Here is a 23,452-nt window from a genome sequence, read left to right on the forward strand (position 1 = left end):
GATTGTTACCAGAACTGCCTCCAGCAGAGCCACTGTGTCCCGACTTTCAAATTTCCTGTTATTGGTGAACCAATGAATAAGCTGCATGACAAGTGGTTCAAATAGCTGGCTGGTTACCTACATATAAAAACATACATAAAAACTACTCAGATTCCATTTCTGCCTCATTGTAATACAATCGCAATTATGATAAATAACAACATCAACAGATCACCCACTCAAGGTGCATCTGCTTTCAGTTGACCGCATACAAATTGTGACCCTCCAACTTGCTAATTATTTGTACATTTTCAGAACAGTTAAAATTTGGAACTATTTATATATCCCTGAAGAAACTATCAGTACTTCAATGGAACATTCTTATTCAACTCTATTAGATTGACACTAAGGAACCATTGTTATAAATAGTGCAGGCACTACTTTTTCTAGAAATCCTCTTTACTGGTAAAGTTGCTGCAAATATGCAGAAGAAAAGATGGCATGGTAGTTTAGGTTCTGGTATAACACGTAATGGAAATACATTAAAAATATATGCTGGCGGCGTTAGGTTCTTTCATGAATGGCCAGCGGTCCAGAAACATTGGAGCATTGTTATACAAACCCCATTTCCAGAAAAGTTGGGATATTTTCCAAAATGCAATAAAAACAAAAATCTGTGATATGTTAATTCACGTGAACCTTTATTTAACTGACAAAAGTACAAAGAAAAGATTTTCAACAGTTTTACTGACCAACTTAATTGTATTTTGTAAATATACACAAAGTTAGAATTTGATGGCTGCAACACACTCAACAAAAGTTGGGACAGAGTTAAAATAAGATTGAAAAGTGCACAGAATATTCAAGTAACACCGGTTTGGAAGACTTCACGTTAAGCAGGCTAATTGGTAGCAGGTGAAGTATCATGACTGGGTATAAAAGTAACGTCCAGCAAAGGCTCAGTCTTTGCAAGCAAGGATGGGTCGTGCCTCACACCTTTGTGCCAAAATTTGTGAGAGAATTGTTAGTCAGTTCAAAAGGAACATTTCTCAACACAAGATTGCAGAGAATTTAGGTCTTGCAGCATCTACAGTACATAATTCAGAGACATCTCAGTGTGTAAGAGGCAAGGTCGGAAACCACTGTTGAATGCGCGTGATCTTCGAGCCCTCAGGCGGCACTGCCTAAGAAACCATCATGCTACTGTGACAATTATAGCCACCTGGGCTCGGGAGTACTTCGGAAAACCATTGTCACTTAACACAGTCCGTCGCTGCATCCAGAAATGCAACTTGAAACTGTATTACGCAAGGAGGAAGCCATACATCAACTCTATGCAGAAAAGCCAGCAAATTCTCTGGGCCCGAGCTCATCTCAGATGGACTGAAAGTCTGTGGAACCGTGTGCTGTGGTCAGATGAGTCCACATTTCAGCTAGTTTTCGGAAAAAACGGGCCTCGAGTTCTCTGTGCCAAAGATGAAAACGACCATCCTGATTGTTATCAGCGAAAGGTGCAAAAGCCAGCATCTGTGATGGTATGGGGTGCATTAGTGCCCACGGCATGGGTGAGTTGCATGTATGTGAAGGTATCATTGACTCTGAGGCGTATATTAGGATCTTAGAGAGACATACGTTGCCATCAAGGCGATGTCTCTTCCCGGGACCTCCATGCTTATTTCAGCAGAACAATGCCAGACCACATTCTGCACGGGCTACAACAGCGTGGCTTTGTAGACACACAGTGCGTGTGCTTGACTGGCCTGCTGCCAGTCCAGATCTATCTCCTATTGAAAATGTATGACGCATCATGAAGAGGAGAATCAGACAACGGAGACCACGGACTGTTGAGCAGCTGAAGTCTTATATCAAGCAAGAATGGACAAAATTTCCAATTGCAAATCTACTACAATTAGTATCCTCAGTTCCAAAATGATTAAAAAGTGTTATTAAAAGGAAAGGTGATGTAACACTATGCCTCTGTCCCGGCTTTTGTTGAGTGTATTGCAGCCATCAAATTCTAAATTTGTGTATCTTTACAAACTACAATTAAGTTGGTCAGTAAAACTATTGAAAATCTTTTCTTTGTACTTTCTTTCTTTCTTTTTCAATCTTTTTATTAAGTTTCATATATATAAAAAAACATAACATAGTATTGTATTAAATAGGTTATGAATACATTAAATTTGAAATTAAATTAGTAATAAGATAACAATATCTTATTAAACTATCAGCAAAAAATGAAGATTGTACAATAATCAATCTAACCTATATTAATTAAACATGAAAAAGATTAAAGATAATCACCAAAAGAAAAAAAATATAAAATACAGAAAAAAATGTATATTAAGAAATAAAAAAAAATAAACCTAAACTAACATGGGCAATAATAATAGTTTATATGTATATGATAGTGTCAAAAACTCCGGAACTCCATACCAGAACAGAATAAAAAGAGTAAAGGTCCGGAATAAGCCAAATTAATTCATATGAAAATATCGAATGAACGGTCCCCAAGTTTCTTCAAATTTAACTGATGAATCGAAAATAGTACTTCTAATTTTTTCTAAACTTAAACAAGAAATAGTTTGGGAAAACCACTGAAATGTGGTAGGAGGATTTACTTTTTTCCAATTTTGTAATATAGACCTCCTGGCCATTAATGTTACAAAGGCAATCATTTGTCTAATTGAAGGGGAGAGTCGACTACCATCCTCATTTGGTATACCAAAAATTGCAGTAATAGAATGAGGTTGTAAATCAATATTTCAAACTGAGGAAATGGTGGCAAATATGTCCTTCCAATAATTATGTAAGGTAGGACATGACCAAAACATGTGGGTCAATGAAGCCACATCTAAATGACATCTGTCACATTGAGAATTAACATGAGAATAAAACCGAGCAAGCTTATCTTTAGACATATGAGCTCTATGTACGACCTTAAATTGTATTAAAGCATGTTTAGCACATATAGAAGAAGAATTAACCATTTGTACAATTTTTTTCCCATTTTTCCGTTGATATATTGTATTGAAGTTCTTTTTCCCATTCCTGTTTAATTCTACCTGGTTGTATCTTCATAATCATATTATAAATAAAAGCCACTAATCCCTTCTGACAGGGATTTAAAGAAAAAATCATATCTGAAAAATCTATCAAAGTTGAATTAGGAAAGGATGGTAAAACTTTATATAAAAAAATTCTAATTTGTAAATATCTAAAAAAATTAGATTTAGGTAACTTAAATTTGTTAGAAAGTTGGTCAAAAGACATTAAACTACCTTCAGAAAAAAGATCATGAAAACATATTATACCTTTCCTTTTCCATATACTAAAAGTCTGATCTATTAAAGAAGGTTTAAAAAAAAAGTTAAGTAAGATAGGGCTATTAAGAACAAAGTTTTTCAAAGTAAAAAACTTACGAAATTGAAACCAAATTCGTAATGTAGGTTTGACAGTAGGGTTAGATATCTGTTTATTAAGTTTAACTTAGTCAGTAGGAAGAGAAGAGCCAAGAACAGAAAATAAAGAACATCCTTGTGCATCATTACATTCTAAATTTACCCACTGTGGGCACAATGGTAAATCTAAATCTAATTTCCAATATATTAAATTTCGAATATTATTCGCCCAATAGTAAAATCTAAAATTGGGTAAGGCTAAACCACCATCTTTTTTAGATTTCTGTAACTGTCTTTTACTTAATCTGGGGTTTTTATTTTGCCACACAAATGAGGAAATTTTTGAATCAATGTTATCAAAAAAAGATTTAGGAATAAAAATTGGTAAGGCTTGAAATAAGTATAAAAATTTCGGCAAAATCATCATTTTAATAGCATTAATCCGACCAATTAATGATAAGGATAAAGGAGACCATCTATTAATAAGTTGTTGAATTTGATGAAGCATAGGTAAAAAATTCAATCTGAATAAATCTTTATATTTCTTGGTAATTTTTATACCTAAATAAATAAAATTATCAGTAACTACTTTAAATGGTATCCTATCATTCAGTAAAGTTTGTGCATTTAAAGGGAATAATTCACTCTTATCCAAATTTAGTTTATAACCAGAAAAACTACCAAATTGAACCAACAAGGATAGAATAGCGGGAATAGATCTATCAGGATCAGAAATATATAACAACAAGTCATCAGCATAAAGTGATAATTTGTATAACTTCTCATTACGGGTAATACCAAAAATATTGGGAGATTCACGAATAGCAATGGCTAAAGGTTCTAATGCAATATTAAATAATAAAGGACTTAAGGGACAACCCTGTCTCGTACCACGAGATAATTGAAAAAAAGAGGATCTATAATTGTTCGTAAGAACAGAAGCAACAGGTTTATAATATATTAATTTAATCCATGATATAAAATTGGAACTAAAATTAAAATTTTTCAAGGCATTAAATAAATATATCCATTCAACTCTATCAAAAGCTTTTTCAGCATCTAATGAATTAACACATTCTGGGATTGTGGGTGAGGAAGTATAAATTATATTAATCAATTTTCTAATATTAAAAAAAGAATATTGGTTCCTAATAAAACCAGTTTGATCTCCTGAAATAATTTATGATAATACCTTTTCTAACCTAATAGCTAAAATTTTTGTAAGAATCTTAGAGTCTACATTTAGTAACGATATAGGGCGATAAGATGCACATAGAGTAGGATCCTTATCTTTTTTAAGAATTAAAGAAATAGTAGCTTCATAAAAAGACTGGGGTAGTCTCTTCTTAATAAATGCATCATTAAAAATTTCACATAGCCAAGGAGAAAGCAAAGAAGAAAAAGTTTTAAAAAATTCTATAATATAGCCATCAGGGCCAAGAGCTTTCCCTGAGTTCATTGATGAGATGGCCTCTTCTACTTCGGCCATAGAGATAGGAGCGTCAAATAAACTTCGATCTTCATCTGTCAGTTTGGGAATATTCAGATTGTTAAAAAAATTATCCATCATAGACAGATCGCCATCAAATTCTGATTGATATAAAGATTTATAAAAATCTTGGAAAGTATTATTGATTTCTTTATGATCAGTAGTCAGATTACCGTCTTGTTTACGAATTTTAATAATTTGTCGCTTAGTAGAAATAGCTTTTAATTGGTTAGCTAACAATTTACCAGTTCGATCACTATGAATATAAAATTGAGCCCTAGTCTTAATTAATTGATTCTCAATTGAAGAAGATAATAATAAGCTATGTTCCATTTGAAGCTCAACTCTCTTCTTATAAAGTTCTTTGGTAGGAGTCACGGAGTAAATCTTATCAATTTCTTTAATTTTATCCACCAATAGAGCTATATCTAAATGTCTTTGTTTTCTTTTACCAGCGGAATATGAGATAATTTGTCCACGAATAAAAGCTTTAAAAGAGTCCCAAAGTATTCCTCTGTCAATCTCTTCAGTATAGTTTGTTGAAAAAAATAAGTCAATTTGCTGTTTTATGAAGGTAATAAATTCTGGATCTTGAAGCAAAGTAGCATTGAGTCTCCAAGATCCAGTATTAATGGAAGAGTCCGAAATCTTGATAGATAATTTCAAAGGTGCATGATCCGAAATAGCAATAGAATCATATTTACAATCAATAACATCTGTAAGTAAACGATGTTCAATAAGGAAATAATCAGTTCTAGAATAACTATGATATACATGTTAAAAAAAAGAAAATTCTTTATCTTTAGGGTTCAAGAACCGCCATATTTCAGTAATTCCCAAATCAACCATAAAAGAGTTAATAAGTAAGGCTGATCTATTCGGAAGAATTCGAATAGGTTTAGATCTATCCATCGAAGGATTCAAAGAACAATTGAAATCTCCACCCATTATCAACTTATATTCATTTAGATTAGGAAGGGAAGTAAATAAACGTTTAAAAAATTCAGGGCAGTCAAAGTTTGGAGCATAAATATTAACTAGAGCCACTTTTCGATTAAAAAGTGAACCAGTAATCAACAAAAATCTGCCCTGTGGATCAGATATAATTTCATGATGTATAAATGAAATTGAGGGGTCTATAAAAATAGACACACCCCTAATTTTGGCGTTACAATTCGAGTGAAATTGCTGTCCCTTCCAGAACCCAAAAAAGCGTTGATTATCCTCCCTCCTAATATGGGTCTCCTGTGCAAAGATAATATTAGCATTTAGTCTTTGGAATACTTTAAATTTTTTTTACGTTTAATCGGATGATTTAAACCATTAGTATTCCAGGAAATAAAATTAATAGACTTATCCATCATGCCAATATTAACTGTACATATCATAAAAGGTTAAAAAGATACATAACCCATAATTCAGGAAGAAGGAAAAATGATACAGGAGTAACCGAAGAACATGACACCTCACCAATATTAATTATTTAAAGTTGGCCCATGAACTAAAAGCAAAAAAATAAAAAGCAAAAGCGTGAAAAAAGATCCCTACCCCCTCCCCCAACCCCTCGAAAAAAAGCCAAGCGGCAGGCGCATAAACTAATACTAATATTACCCCCATTTCAAGATGGCAGCTCCATGAAAAGATTTTAAAAAACTATATAACACCCAATTCTAGATACAGGGTTGCAAAAAGAGAATATATATCAGTCAAAATGAAGAGAAAGAAAAAAAAATATAGTAAAGGAAACGATCATTAATAAAAAAGGATAAACATTATAATTTGAAAGAGTGTAATATACCTTTAAAAAAGAAATTCCATATTCAAATACAAGAAAAATGACGTTTCAAAAGCAAAGGCTTATGGGAGGAAGAAACATTTTGAAAAAACCATATTACAAAATATAGATGTAAGTTCAGTGATCTATTAAAAAATTTAATAAAAAAGTTATCAAAATAGGATTAAAAAAGGATTTAATAGACACTACAATATAAAAAAAGTCCAAAAAATCCCAAACATTCGTCCCATTTCCAAGTACAAGCAAACAAATAAATACATATAGGAAGCAAAGTCTTATGGGAAGAAGAAACGACATCTTAAAAAGAGTAAATCATTATTACAAAATATAAACGTGTATATCCAAAACAGAAAAAATAAGAAAAAAGACATTATAGAAAAATTAAGAGCATCTATAAACCATGATAATAATCAAAAAGAAACCAGAATTATAAATCAAGATAAGAGGCTATAACGCAGCTTCATAGGTTAAAGCAAAAAACGAAATGGCATCTTCTCTCCAAGAATTCTTCAACATAACATATAGTTCAATCTGTACTAGAAGGTCGATATTCTTCGACGAATTTCTTCGCTTCTTCTGGAGTGTTAAAGAATTGTTGACTGTTGTCATTCAACGTAATTCTGAGATTCGCTGGGTATCTTAGATCTTGTTTAAGTCCAATCGAATGAATCTCTGCCATCACTGGTTTAAAAGCAATTCTCGCTTTCATCATTTCGAATGAATAATCTTCAACAATACGAAACCTGTAATTTTTGTGAGAAATCATACCTTTTTGACGAGCTAACCGGATTAAAGGTTCTTTCTCCCGAGGATAATGGAGGCGAACAATCACAGCTCGTGGTTTGTCTCTCGCAGCCGAAAATCTCGCAACTCTGTGAGCACGATCGATAACAGGTTTATCATGCAAACCTTCAGTACCGAAAATTTCCCACAACAAATTAGAGAAAAATTCAATTAAGTCACCGGACTCAACTTTTTTGGGAAACCCGATGATTGCAAATTTTGTCTGCGAGATCGATTTTCAAGATCGGTAATTTTAGACTTATACTGATCTACTGTTTTAACAGTCGACAGTACCTTCTTCTCCAACATTTCAATTGTACGTATTTTTTCACAAATTATTTTTTCAAGAGTCGTAATCTTATCTTCATGTCGTTGAATATCCGATGCCTGCGATTGAAGCTTAGTATCAAGCGATCTAACAACTCCTTCAAGTTCAGACATTTTCGTGGTAAGTTTATTTTCCAAACTTGTCAGTTTACTTTCTAGCTTATTTTCCAAACTTGCAAATTTAGTATCCAGAAGATTAGACATTGCGTTGAGAGATAAAGGATCCTTAGACGATTTCTTGCTTGTAGCCATTTTAAATATGACAGAATTAAATCAAATATTGTTGTAGAAAAAAAAGTTAATCATAAGTATCAACCCATATAATTAAGCATGAAAAGATTTGACTGAAGTGTGATTATAGTTGAAAAAATGAAGAGCGCCTAAAAGGCAGATGTTTATGTCGCCATCTTGAAACTCCACCCCCGTACTTTTGTCAGTTAAATAAAGGTTCACGTTGTTACAAACCCTGTAACTGGGTTACTTACCAGCAAAGATAGAGACGTCTGTTGGACTCTGATGATACTATTTTTAACAGTATTTATTAGTAAAAATACACAAAAATAATATCAATGCAAATATACAGATAATATATGTCGTCAATACTAAACCTAAAAGTGCGGGTATAATAATAGTCAATAAGAAATAAGCTCTATCGTTGTCTAGGGGATAATGAATTGTCCGATGGAAATATAAAGTTCGTTTCAGTTCACACAGGCTGTGGTGTTTGTCGCTGTGTTGCAATTGTGAGAGAGAGAGAGAGAGCGAGAGAGAGAGAGAGAGAGAGAGAGAGAGAGAGAGAGAGAGAGAGGGAGAGAAGAATGGGAACAGTTACTGCTATTGTTTTTGCCAACCTTCCTTTATGATTTTGTTCTGTCGGTGTCTCGTTGTTGTGGTCATTCAAGTATGACCTCTCCTTTAGCTAAACCGTTCTTCTGTGATGAGCCCGCCACCCAGGCAAGGGAGGGCACACACGAGCTCCCACCGGCTTTCGCTATAAAACGCTGTCACTGGATTCCCCAGACCCATCTTTTATCCTCACTCACGGGGTCTCAGATGTCAATCAGGTTGGGATGATGCAATCCCTCAACCAGACCACTCTGGTTGTCCCCTGAGGGGTTTCAATGAATAGTACAATACTCAATACATAATTCCTTCTCCAAGAGACAATAGCAGTAATCAGTGGTTCCGTTCCTCTTTTGTTAAGAGACATTCCACCTTGTTGTGTATGCTGCGTTGTCTATAACAACTGCCTTTGCTGTGATCCTGTGTGTGTCTCTCTCATTACTGACATGATGTGTATCTCTCTCATTTCTTGGGTATCAGACCCGAAATAATAGCGATTTTGCGATTCTCAGAAAAAGGGGGGGGGGGCAACTTTGCTCCCTTCAATCGTAACAACGTGAATTAACAGAGCACAGATTTTTGTTTTTATTGCATTTTGGAAAATATCCCAACTTTTCTGGAAATGGGGTTTGTAGAATGGAAAGGTGTTAAGCACATTGAGAATGAGATAGCCAAGGTGTGCTCCAGTCTTGAAGACGTTAATGGTATGCATTATGATCTAGTGGATGGTGGGATGGAGTGATGTCTCTAACAAAGGAGGTATAAGGTACTCCTTTCTCTCCACTAGCCTGCAAGTCATCCTTGGATAAGGTATGGCACCTGCTTAGCCCCTCCTGATTAGGGTCATGTGAAGCTGTGGGAGCAAGTGGTTGATAGTCATATCAACAGTTGGTGCAGATCACAGGTCCTGGTTATGCGACAACTAATGCAAGGCGGACAATCTCTGAAGAGAATTGATAATGGCTGGGGTCACCCATCTTGTAAAGATACTGCCCAGAAGAAGGCACAGCAAGATTTGCCAAGAGCAATCATGGTCAAGACCATGGTCACCCACATCATACGATATGGCACATAATGATGATGATGATCTAAAATGAGATGATGGTATACATGTATATTGTCAAATGATAATAAACTTGACGACTTGAAAATAGATGATAAAGACAAAATAACACTAATTGGGAATATGCAGAATTTATATATGGAAAGATGACCTATTAATCTACCATACGGTAAGCTTTAATAAAAATATTTTAATGAATCAACATGCTTAGGGGCATGGTTTCTTACCTTATCCACATCACAACCAAGACGGAGCAAGACTGGATATATATGCTTGTTCAGCTGGTACATTGGTTCTTGTTGCCCTTCAGAGATCTGTAATCCTTTTCCCAGCATATAAGCAACCACACTATGTAACAGTTCACAAGCTGCAACCTAACAGGATTTATCATGCATAACAAAAGTTGTAAATTATTTCTAAAATATTAAGTTTTACAATGATTTAAAACATTACCAATCTATGAAGTGACTACATAAAATCTGGGAGATACATCTAATCACATGACAGAAATAAGGCAAGAGAAATCAAAATTTCCCAGTCCATTGTTACTCATTTGCGGGATATGTTAGAAGAGGATCAGCTTTAGCAACATACAGCATTTCCCGCAAGCTCTTCCAGTAGGTCTGTGACCAAGAACACGGCATTAAATGTAGATGAAGAGAACAGTATAGCTCACCTTAGTTTGTCGGTCACTAGCAGAAAGGGCAAGCTCAGAGATGCGTGGTAGGAATAAATCCAAATAAATCACAGGTTTCATATCTGAAAATGGTACTGCAAAGCTCAATGTCTTCTCTGCCACCCAAGCAACACACTTCTTCATCAGTTCCTCAGAAGAAGCAGCTGTTGATTCAAATGAGAAAGTTCAGAGTACCAGGAGTACTCAGTCACAGAAATACAGAGCATGCTACTCAAGCTGTCTACAAACCACCTGCAGGAAGAACAAAGCAGGTCAAGAAGTATCTGTAGAAGGAAAGGAAATGGCGATGTCTTGGGTCAAAAGCCTGCAGCAGGACTGGTCTACCTGAGCTAGTCCCATCTGCCTCTATTTCGTCCATATCCCCCTTAACCTTTCCCATCCACACACTTATCCAAATGCCTTTTAAGCATTGTAATTGTACCCATCTCCACCTCTACCACCTCCTCTGGCAGCTTGTTTCATGTACTCACCACCTGTTGAATCAGAAACCTTCTCCTCTAGTCCTCTTTAAATCTTTCCCCTCTAATCTTAAACTTCTGTCCTCCAGTTTTAGATTCCCTTACACTGGGATAAGCCCTGTGACCATTCACCTTGGCATGCTGCTCAGGATCGGGCAAATCTGTAAGGTCACCACTCAGCCTTCAAATCTCCAGGAAACCAGTCCACCCAGCCTCTCCTCATAACTCAAACCTTTCAGTCTTACTAACATCTTTACTGTATCACCCCTCTCCAGACCTACCACCAACTCCAAAGAAAATTTCCCCTCTCTCTGCAGGGACTGCACACTCCGTGATTTCCTTGTTCATTCATCCCTCTCTACTAATCTCCCTCCTGCCACTTAACCCGGCAAGGAGCTGTGCTACACCTGCCCATTCATCTCCTCCCTCACCTCCAGTCAGGGTCCCAAATAATCCTTCCAGGTGAGGCAACACTTCGCCTGTGAATCTGCTGGGGTTGTCCGTTCACAATGTGTTCCTGATGAGGCCTCCTCTTGGATGTAAAAATTGCGGGACCTCTTTGTCAAACTTCTCTGCTCTATCTACCTGAAGCAGAACTTCACTGTGGCCAGACATTTTAATTCTGATTCCCAATCTTATTCTGACATGTTGGTCCATGCCCTCCTCTTGTCCCACAATGTGGCCACCCTCAGGTTGGAGCAGCACCTCATATTCCATCTGGGTAGTTTCCAACCTAATAGCATGAACATCAATTTCTCCTTTCAGTGAAGAACATTCTCTTCCCCCTCCCTTCCTCTATTCCTCACTCTAGCCTCTCACGCCTTCTCACCTGCCTGACACCACCCCCTGGGTCCCTCCTCCCCTTTTTCCTTTAGTCCACTCTCCTCTCCTATCAAACTCCTTCCTCTCCAGCCCTTTACCTTCCCTACCCACCTGACTTCCCCTATCACCTTCTAGCTATTCTCCTTCCCCTCCACCTACCTATAATTCTGGAGTCTTTCCCCCTTTATTTCCAACCCTGATGAAGGGTCTCGACCTGAAACATCAGTTATTTACCGCTGCTTGAACTGCTGATTTCCTCCAGTATCTTGTGTGTGTTGCTCTGGAATTCCAGCATCTGCAGCATTTCTCATGTTTATGTTTACCGTATGAATCTTTTTCTGTACCCTTCCAGTTTAACAACAACATTCCTTTAGTTTGTCTGTGCCAGTGATGTAATGGCATCTGCACCAGACTTCGGAGTGAGAGGTCCTGGGTTCGAATCCGGCCAGCTCCTTGCACAAGTTCTACTTGTGCTGGGTCGAGCGTCGAGCTAGCAACTCAGACAAAACGTAAAACGACAAAATGTTGAAAAAACAGCAAGGTTGCCACGGGATGTGCCAGATTGCCATGGAGAGGGAACTACAGTTAGGCAATCGGAAAAGCAGACAATACTCCATATGCTGTAGATGTAAGATGACATCCCAACTTTTTCACTCAATTTCCTGACCAACTAAGTCGAACAACACTTTGTCTGCCATATTAACACTTTTAGGGAACTAGGGTCTTGTATCTCTCTAATATATCTCTCATTAGACCCTGCGATCTACTGTGCAAACCTTTCACAGTTTAACTTTGCAAAATGCAGTGCTTCACACTTGTCCAGGTTAAATTCCATCTGTCATTCCTTGGCTTGATCTAGATCCACTGACTGGTGTCACTATCAAATTTAATAACCACACCAGCTGTGTTCACATCCTAGACATTAACACACATGGCAAGCAACAAGGAGAGCCAGTATAGTTATTTGTGGCACACAACTAGTCACAGGCCTCCAGTCTGAAAAACGGCCCTCTACTACTACTACAAATATGACAAATATTTATTTCAGACCTGCCATTTTCTGCCCACCAGTCTTGTTTCCTCATGCCTATCTACTCTCCTTCATAAATTGAAGAATTACCTGTCATGAATTTCTTCAACTTTATTCTTTTAAGGTTTTAACGTATGATCATAAAATATTCTGATCATCACTTAAATGAAGTCAGAATGGGCATTTTATTGAACTTGGTATTGGCTTTGTAAATAAATGATCCAGTATCAGTCCACAGTTCAGCAAAAGTACCATGTGATAGAAAGAACCAGAAATACCTACTCCAGTAACGCAATGGGTCTAGATTGGAACATGGTTGTGAGCCCTTCAAAAAAATTCAGTTAAAAGGTTTTAAAAGCAAACCATACAAAACATTACAAGCACCAGATGCTACAGCAACACTGCAGCATTCGCTACTTTACATCAAAAGTGGGGCAGCCTTTTCAATGGCAAGTTTTATGAAGGTGTAGACTCTAGATACCATTTCCTTCCTTATTGTGGAAGACCCTGGCAGTCAATCACCTTTAGTTCATGAGAAGACACAGGGACATTTCTGTGCCTCATTACAAATCACTACTATAAACAATCATTGCTGTGAAATGTTGATAAGACCGTAAGACATAGGAGCAGAATTAGGCCATAATTAAGTGGATCAAACTCCAATTTATGTCAGTAAAACTACGTATTTAGCTTAGTGTATAACATAATCACAATAATTATTTGTTCTATAATTCTGACTTTGGTCAGCTGCTTCCAGTAAATCATTTTAATGTTCAGAAGCAAAAGATGTAAAAAAAAACATCCTGGCAAACTGCTCCTTCTCATCATGAATGACAGTAATAAATATGTAGATCAAACAGATTCCATAGCTATGCAGATTATTAACATTAAATGTAGGGCAATGCAGGTAAAAACATAAATAAATACAATTACATAACATCTGTTAGCCTTAAGTTTGCACCTTTATTTATTCTGTTTTCAACTAGACTGATATGCTTCAAACTGTACTCACTGACCTGTCACTAGACTCCGGTTGATGTCCCCCCCCAGACACCCAAGTAAACGCACCACCCTGCGCCTCACATTTGCAGCAGGCGATTCTTCGCTCTGTTTTATGAAAAAAGAAATGATTTTAAAACAAAGTAATTGGTCATTTATGGATATATTTCGACAATAAGAAGCACTGGCTCAAATGTCAAATTATGGTCCTTACCATAGAAAGATTTGATGAATTTTTCAGGCGATTTATCAGAATCTTGTTTCCTCCCTTAGTTGAGGTATCAATCCTCACCATTTCCCAGTTGTTTTCAAACTCACCTAACAACAGGTTTAAAAAATGTAAGTATCCATAAACAAAAGTGTTAATCATGTTAATGACGTGAGCTCCAAATTTTGATTATTTATTTCTCTCCAAATCTTTAGAATTTGATGCTGTAGAGAATACAAGTGTGAGATGGGGTTCAGCAATGCCATTCATGCCTCTGGGACCAGATGATCACATCTAAGCTCCTCTCCACACAGAGTGTCATTTCAAGAACTGCTGCATCTAACCACCACATCCATTCAGAGATATAAAAACACTACTAATTTATTTTTCCAGCACCTGCCAAAACATATCTTTCAATTAATATGTTACAATATACCTTGTCAAATCCTTAATTGCTGACTGAGATTTCACAAATGTGAGATTCCATAAAGTGGCTTTGACAAGACCTATATTCCAATAGTAAATTCACTGCAGAAGTTCATCATAAAGCAGATTGCCACACAGATGAATTTCCGTATCTCTTATGACAGCTGGACAAAACTCACTTCAATGTGACACTAACACAGGGTTTTTCTCCTTTGAACCTTGTTTCCATTATGCTTAGAATTGCATGTTATAATCAAATAGCAACTGAAATAATCCATGAACCTCTCCATCATTTTTATAAGTCTTTCTTTCAATTGCTTGGTTTAGTTTTTATTATTTCTCCCTCAGCAGTTTGACGTTACAACTCTTTGCTCCCCTCAGAATTGGAATTAGAAAACTTTTAAACTTTATTTTGCTTTTTCTCAACTAGTGGCTATGAAGTTTGGAGAAATGTAATACATAGGTTGATAATGATTTGATGATGGAGAATATTTAAGAAGTGTATTTATGCCTCACTGTCAGTAAACTGTCTAGAAAGAGGGTTCAATAAGAATCAAAATCGGGTTTATTATCACCAGCATATGTCACGAAATTTGTTAACTTAGCAGCAGCAGCAGTTCAATGCAATACAGTCGGCCCTCCTTATCCGCGAAGGATTGGTTCCGGGACCCCTCGCGGATACCAAAATTTGCAGATGCTCAAGTCTCTTATTCAACCTGTCTCAATGCGGTGGATCTTCGGACCCAACGGAACCCCAGACCTTATTTAACCTGTCTCAGTGTGGTGGACATTAGGACCCAGTGGCTCTCCCACTCCTTTTCCTTCCCTCCTGTGCCGCAGAGCCCCCCATGGTGCAATAAACTCGGCTGCTTCTGCCTTCCCCTGATGAGAAATCTCCCCCAACAGTATCCAAAGATGACCCCAGGGGACTCCTGCACTACCTGCCTACTGCCACGCTGTCTAGTGGCCACCCCTTCCCTTTCTGCCCGTGTAGCCTTTACCTGTGGTGTGGCCAACTCACTGAACGTGCTATTCACGACTTTCTCAGCATCGCGGATGCTCCAGTATGAATCCAATCGCAGCTCCAGATGCTCAATGCGGTCTGCCAGAAGCTGCAGTTAGACACACTTCCTGCACACATAGTCGTCAGGGAAACTGGAAGTATTCCTGATTTCCCACGTGCTGCAGGATGAACAAACCACGGGGCCGATCTCAGCTGCCATGACCTACCCAATACTTGCTTCAACTTTTGAAACTTTCTCCTTTGAAAGGAACTTACCCGGCCTTACCTCACTTGGAGTGAAGCTCGTCCTCCGCCTCTTCGTGAACAATTGCAGGCTCAGCACCGACCCCTGCGACACACCACTCACCACTGATTGCCAACCAGAGTACCACCCATGTACCTTAACTCTCTGCTTTCTATTGGTTTAACCAATCCTTTATCCATGCTAATACATCACCCCCAACTCTATGCATCTTTATCTTATGGAGCACCTTATTGAACACCTTCTGGAAATCCAAGTAAATAACATCCCTCTGTTCCCCTCTATCCACCGCACTCGTTATATCCTCAAAGAACTCAAGTAAGTTTGTCAAACAGGACCTGCCTTTGCTGAATCCATGCTGCATCAGCCTGATGGATCCATTTCTTTCCAGATGCCTCGCTATTTCTTCTTTAATGATAGCTTCAAGCATCTTCCCAATTACAAATGTTAAACTAACTGGTCTATAGTTACCTGCCTTTTGCCTACATCCTTTCTTGAATAGTGGCATGACATTCGCCTCCTTCCAATCCGTCAGGACCTGCCCAGAGTCCAGAGAATTTTGGTAAATCATGACCAAAGACTCTACTATAACTTTTGCCATTTCTTTCAGTACCCTGGGATGTATTCCATCAGGACCAAAGGATTATTTACCTTCAGGCCCACAAGTTTGCTCAGCTATCACTTTACTGATAGCTATTGTATCAAGGGCTTCACCTCCTATCGCATCCATAATATCTCTCTTTGGCACGTTAGAGACATGTCCTCCACAGTGAAGACTGACACAAAATTGTCATTCAAAGCCTCAGCCATCCTCATTACCCCATTTCAATTCCCCCTTCTCGTCCTCCAAGGGACCTACATTCACTTTAGCCACGTTCTTCCACTTTACATAACTTTTACTATCCATTTTTATATTTTGTGCAAGTTTATTTTATTAATCTAGCTTCCCTTTCTTTATTACTTGCTTCGTGATACTTTGTTTTTTTTTAAGTTTTCCCAATCTTCCAATTTCCCACTAGTCTTGGTGACTTTGTATGCACAAGCTTATAGTTTGATGCCTTCTTTTATTTCCTTAGTCATCCAAGGCTGGATAACTTGTCTTGGAAGTTATCCAAGGCTGGATCCACCCTTACTGTCCTTGCTTTTAACTGGAATATACTTTTGTGGAGCACTGTGAAAAATCTCTTTGAAAGTCTTCCACTGTTCCTCAATTGCCCCACCAAATACCCTGTGTTCCCGGTCTACACAAGCCAAATCCTCCCTCATCCCACTGCAGTCTCCATTGTTTAGGCATAATATACTGGTTGTAGATTGTACTACTGCACCCTCCATTTGTATGAGAAACTCAATCATACTGTGATTACTCTTTTCAGGAGGATTCCTAACTACAAGATCACTAATTTTACCTGCGTCATTGCGCAGGACCAGATCTAAGATAGCACATTCCCTTGTAGGTTCAGTAACATGCTGTTCAAGAAAGCTACACGGATGCATTCTGTGAAGTTCTCTTCAAGACTGCCTCCACCAACTTGATTCAACCAATTTACGTACAAGTTAAAGTCCCCCATGATAACTGCTATTCCATTCTTAACATGTTTCAGATATTTCTCTGTTTATAGCTCTTGCCACTATAATGTTATTATTCGGTGGCCGACAGACAACTCCCACCAGTGGTTTTTCCTTTACTATTCCAAATCTCTACCCAGAAGGATTCAACATTCTGTTCCTTCGATCTTATACTGTCTCTCAGTATCGCCCTGATCTAATCTTTAATTAAGAGCACTACCCCATCTCCCTTACCTTCCTGCCTATCCTTCCGTATTACTGTTATCCTTGGATATTTAATTCCCAATCCTTGCCACCCTGCAACTAGGTCTCTGTAATGGCCAATAAATCACAACGTTTTGTACTGATTTGAGCCACAAGTTCACTGAGCTTTCTTTGAATACTGCAGACATTCAGATAAAGTGCCCTTGTACTCATTGTGTTTTTAAAACCTTGTAACCTTTTACTCTTTTGCACTTGACTTTTCTTGACTCCACTCTTATTTTGCTCTTTTTTATCTTTTGTTTTTTCTTAATCTTTATCCACGCTTTTCTTTTTTACTTTATCCATACTTCTCCAATCTGTTGAGCCCACCCCGCTACAATTTAGTTTAAAGCCCTATCCACAGCCTAGTTATGCGATTTGCTAGGATCCAGGTCCCATCACGGTTCAGGTGGAGCCCATCCTGTTGGTACAGCTTCCTCCTTCCTTAGACTGGTGCCAATTTCCCATGAATTCAAACCCACTTCTCCCACAACAATCTATGAGCCATACATTCAAATCTCTAATCTTCTTGACCCTATGCCAATTTGCACGAGGCTGGCTCAGATAGTAATCCAGAGATTACTACTTTTTTGGTTCTGCGTTCTAATTTGGTTCCTAGCTGCTCAAATTCCCTCAGCAGAACCTCTTTCCTCATTCTACCTATGTCATTGGTACCCACATGGACCATGTCAACTGGATCTTTCCCCTCCCACTGCAAATTCCTCAGCAGGTCAGATAAGATGTCCCAAACCCAGACACCAAGCAGACAACAAAGCCTTTGGGACACTCTGTCCTCGCAACAGAGAACTCTGTCTATTCCCCTGACTACACTTTGATTACCACTACATTTCTCTTCTTTTCCGCCTCTTGAATGGCTCCCTGAACTTTAGTGCCAGTTAGGTTGCTCATCCTTCCTACAGCCCCCACTCTCATCCACACAGGGATCAAAAATCTCAGACCTGTTGGACAAGCTCATGGGCTGAGGCTCCTCCAGCACTATCTCTTGGATCCCACTACCCACTTCACTCGCAGTGACGCACTCTTCAAAAAGCGACATCCATCATTAAGGATCCCTACCACCCAGGACATGCCCTCTCTCACTGCTACCATCAGAAAAGAGGTACAGGAGCCTGATGATACACTCTAAGGAATCCTTTCTTCCTCTCCACCATCAGATTTCTGAATGGACAACAAACCCATGAACACTACTACCTTATTATTTTCTTTTTGCCCTACTAATTTAACTTCAATGTATATTTCTTATTGCAAAATACATAGCATATTTTATGCATTGCCGCAAAACAACAGATTTCACAAAATATGTCAGTGATAATAAACCTGACTCTGATTTGAATAGCATTTATGCACATTTGGAAAGGCTTGGCCTGTTTCGAGAGTGTTGGCATGGCTTTGTGCAGGGCAGATCATTCCTTATAAACTTGATCAAGATTTTTTGAGAAGACAAAGGAGCTTAATGAGGGTGAGGGAGTGGACAATATCAGCATGAACTTGAGTAAGGCATTCGACAGGATCCCTCATTTTATATTGATTCAAAAGATAAAGATACATGGCATCTAAGGTGAACTGTAAGTTTGGATTCAGAACTAGCTTGCCCACTGAGGACAGAGCAGGGTCGGGGGTAGTCTGTTATCCTGGCTGAAGGTCCTTGGTCAGTGGTGCTTCACAAGGATCAATGATGAGACCTCCAGTTTTTGCGACATACTATATTAATGATTTGGATTAAGAAGTAGATGAGTGGATTAGCAAATCTGCAGATTAGACCAAACTTGCTGGAATTGTAAAACGGAAACACGAGGAAATCTGCAGATGCTGGAAATTCAAGCATCACACACAAAATGCTGGTGGAACGCAGCAGGCCAGGCAGCATCTATAGGAAGAAGCGACAGCATTTTGTGTGTGTTGCTGGAGCTGTGGACAGTGTAAAGGACAATCAAAGAATACAGTAGGAATGATATTGGTCACAGATATGGGCAGAGGAGTAGCAAATGTACTTTGATCCAGGCAGGTGTGAAGTGTTGTACTTTGAGCGGTCAAAAGACAGGTGAAAGTCTACAGTTTATGGTAGCACAGAGGTGGAGAGGGATCTTGTGGTCCATGTCATTAGTTCACTGAAAATGGTTAAGGTGGTGAAAAAGGCATGGTTGGTTTCATTGATAGTAAGGAAGCCTCTAGACAAGACTTTAGTCAGACCACATTTGGAGTTTTGTGCACAGTTCTGCTCATCCCATTATAGGAAAGATATGGAGTTTGTGGAAAAAGGGCCAAAGTTGGGATGAGAGGGTATGAGCTATAAGAACAGGTTGGACAAAATGAATAGTTTTCTCTAGAGCATCAGGAGCTGAGCAGAGACCTCACAGCAGTTTCTGCCATTATTAGTGACAATTGATAGGGCAAAGTTATAACCTTTTCACTAGGATAGAAATCTCAATTACCAGTGGATACGCTTTTCAGGTTAAAGGGGCAAGTTTAAAGGTGATGCAAAGGGAAAGGTGCCTGGCATAGGTTACAGCCGTAGTAATGGAGGCAGGAGTTTTGTGGAGATTAAGAGGGTTTTAGATAGACACAAGAATACGAAGGGAATGGAGGGACAGAGATTATACACAGGAAGCGAGCATTTAATATAAATTGTCATGAAGGTCAGCACAACTTGCACTAAACAGCCTGTCCAGTGTTCTGCTCTTCTATGTTCTATAACTCCCAGCTATTCTAGGAACCAAGGGTCTACAGAGACTGAGGAAAAGAAAAAAGAATTGGTAAAGAAATAGTGTAGGGTAAATTTACAGGGTTGTATGCAGACAAAGCCCCAGAATCTGAATATATACATTCTAGGTACCCCAAAGAAATAGTGAAATTTTCAATATATTGAAAACCATCTTCCAATATGCTTTATACTCCGAAGCTTTTCCTACACATTGGAGGATGTAATGCCCATATTAAAGAAAAGGAGGAAGAGTAACAAAAAAAAACAGGGAGAACAGTAAGCCGAACATCAAGAAAGGGAAAAATATAAAAAATCAATTACAATAGATCCAATAACAGGATAATTAGCATTATAAGCATTGACATATGAAAGATAATCAGTGAATGTAGTGCATTTTGACTTTTAGAACACCAATTATAGATTAGGGTACAAAAGTAAAACACATATGAATGGGAAAACACAGTTTATTGGCATGGGCTGTGAACAGGTTGACTTACAGGAAACAGAGAGTAGAGATTGTTGAGGTAGTAATTACTGGGATACTACAAGGATCACTGATTGTGTGCCAACCCTTCACAATAGCTATCAATGATTTGAATGGAAGAGCCAAATGAAACATTTGGAAGACAACACAAAACTGAGGCAAGTGTGAGGTTCAAGGAGAATACAAGATGGACATCATGGGTGAAAAGGTATGGCAGATGCATTCTAAAAACAAATAATTATTATTTTCTATTTTGAACTTCAGTGGTGTTTTTGGTACCTTATGTTGTGTGTATTTCTCCTTCACTCAAGCTTCTGATTCATTATGCAGAATTTTTTATTTTTTCAGCTGTGCCTGATTTACAAAATCTTTAATTTCTATCAGTAAACTACAATATAAAACAATACTCTCTGCAATTTCTGATAATGAATAAATCCGAACACAAATTGGTCAAGTCTAAACACCAACACTCTGAAGTTTACAGCTGTTACTATTAGGCTGAACAATTTTATTTACGAAGTAGATAAAGAGTCTTTACTGAGTTGAATAGAAAAACAAAAATAACGCAAGGTTCTTACTTGAAACTGATGTTTTCAAGTAGCCATCCAAATGTGGTAAGATGTCCTTGTAATAAGGTTGAATGGTTTGCTTGGGCAGATGGTAGGACCAGTCTTCTAGAGCATCCAACCCAGCATTAACAAGAGGGATGTGGCTAAGACCAAGTTTAAATGTAGTCTGATTTGGGAAGAGAAAGCACAGTAAGTAACACATTCAGCAAAATTTACAACAGATTCTCTCCACCGTGCCAACCATTTAAGCACATTCTGCTTCCTCAAACCCATTTAACTTTAGTCTTTAAATACATCAGCAATGTTGCCTTTTTGATACCACAGCCAATAGAAATATTTTCTTGTTAATTGTCTCAGTTTTAAATATTTCTGATGATTCCATTATAAATCAAAGTAAATTTATTATCAAAGTACATACAGTATATATCACTAAATACAACCATGAGATTAATTTTTTTGTGGGCTGTCACAGTAAATACAAAGAAGCACAATAGATTCAATGAAAGACTGTACCCAATAGGACAGACAAACACACTATGTGCAAAAGACAACAAACTGTACAAATATCAAAGAAAAAAAAAGAAATAATAATCATAATAATACAACACAAGAATCAGGGCTACACAGTAATATCTATGTAAATCTTCAGAAAGTCACAATACTAAACACCACCAGAATAGTCTGAAAGTTCCCAGCAATTGAGAAATGAGTGTGCTTGGCTATGCCCAAACATCAGGTTTTACCAGCTTGAGCCGAGAAAAGATAAATAATAATAATAATAAAATCCAGGCATGTCTGCACCCAGATGGGGTGGTGCCCTGGTCAGCATCTGTTCTCCACGTCAGGGGTAGCTGACACTAGAACCTGGCTGTAGGCATCAAAAGCAAAACCCCTTCGTTTTAGAAATGGAGTGATTACAGCTGCTGCCTGAGGATCGCCAAAGCATTCCAGGAGCTAGCGCTGGGCATGACAGCAAATGAACTGCTGTGTAGTGCATCGGAAAAACCTGAAAAAGACACTCTCAGCGCTCCAAGTACCCACCAACACCACAGGCTGTGGCTGCTGCAGGTGCTTCTCAGGGGTTTACAACTCAGACCACTCAAGCAGAAAGGCACGTCATTAGAAGGAAACATTCATTCGTGGATGAACCATGAGGTATGCCATCTGCTAAAGGCTAGATCTGTGGCATTCTAGCCAGGTCTGCACTAGGAAACCAGGTATGACTTGCAGAGGGCTATTTCGAGGGTGAAGAGACAATCTTGAACGAGGTTGGAGGTGACATTGGATGCATGACGATTCTGGCAGGATTTGCAAGCCATTACTTCCTACAAAGTGAAACCCAATAATGTGAATGGCAGTGATGCTTCACTACCAGATGAACTCAATGCCTTCCAAGCCCACATTGAAAGGGAGAATATAACTGCAGCAGTGAAGATCCAGGGCTGCACACAGTGACTCTGTGATCTCTGTCTCAGAGACCAATGTTAGGCCGTCTTTAACAGATAACCCACACTGCAAAAACTCATTTCAGGGAGGTAACACCCCCGCTCTCCGCAACCCCATATCACCACCCCCCGGTTGACCTCCAAGGTCGTATGTAATACTTTGTTTAGTGATTTTTGTCTAATCTGTAAACCAAGTTGGGTACATGCAGAAAATGTGACATTAAAATATGTACTTACATCATCATGGAGTCATTTTTTTATTCTATTACAACTTTAAGCAAGTCTACAGGGAGTTTGGCCTCTTCACGTAGAACATCAATAGAGCAGCTAGCCAGCTAGTTTAAATAATGTCAGCAATGCTAATGAACGAATGACACCTGTTAAACTCACCTCAACATGTCTTTTACATTTTAACCCAGCATGGGCAATAAAAAAGTCACTGTTGCAAGCCACAGTGAGCTACACTGTCATTATTTTTGAGGTTGACTGTAAAGCCCGCCCACAGAGAAAACTGATAGGTCTACTTAGCATGAAGAGAGACCAATCAGGATGCTCCCTCTTGCTCTCACTCTTTCTCTTCCTCTCTCTCTCAAAAAAAAACCGATTTCCGGGATATTGTATATAATTTGTGGGCATCAGGGAGCCGTCATCGATATGCGGGAGACTCCTGGAACTTCCGGGAGAGGTGGGATGTCTGCTTTAAAGAGGGTGATCCCTCGCAAGGTGGAAGGCCCCAATGAAGTACCTGGTAAGACCTGAAAACTTGTGCCAACCAAATGACGGGAGTATTCAAGTTCAATTTTCAACCTCTCACTGCTACGGGCAGAAGTTCCCACTT

At 38.4% G+C, this 23,452-nt stretch overlaps 1 protein-coding gene across 1 annotated transcript in view; it reads right to left on the bottom strand.

Annotated features, from left to right (window-relative positions):
• The window catches only part of prkdc (protein kinase, DNA-activated, catalytic subunit), a 235,195-nt gene that overhangs the window by 141,292 nt on the left and 70,451 nt on the right, over positions 1–23,452 (bottom strand). Inside the window, exons 21-26 of the mRNA XM_059980547.1 lie at positions 21,179–21,335; positions 13,901–14,004; positions 13,704–13,794; positions 10,357–10,520; positions 9,908–10,054; positions 10–117 (exon numbers count right to left, since the gene is read on the bottom strand). Coding sequence (XP_059836530.1) covers positions 10–117; positions 9,908–10,054; positions 10,357–10,520; positions 13,704–13,794; positions 13,901–14,004; positions 21,179–21,335 — 771 coding nt within the window. The remainder of the gene's footprint in view (positions 1–9; positions 118–9,907; positions 10,055–10,356; positions 10,521–13,703; positions 13,795–13,900; positions 14,005–21,178; positions 21,336–23,452) is intronic.

The sequence above is a fragment of the Hypanus sabinus genome, chromosome 1, assembly GCF_030144855.1.
Source record: "Hypanus sabinus isolate sHypSab1 chromosome 1, sHypSab1.hap1, whole genome shotgun sequence".
NCBI lineage: Eukaryota > Metazoa > Chordata > Chondrichthyes > Myliobatiformes > Dasyatidae > Hypanus > Hypanus sabinus.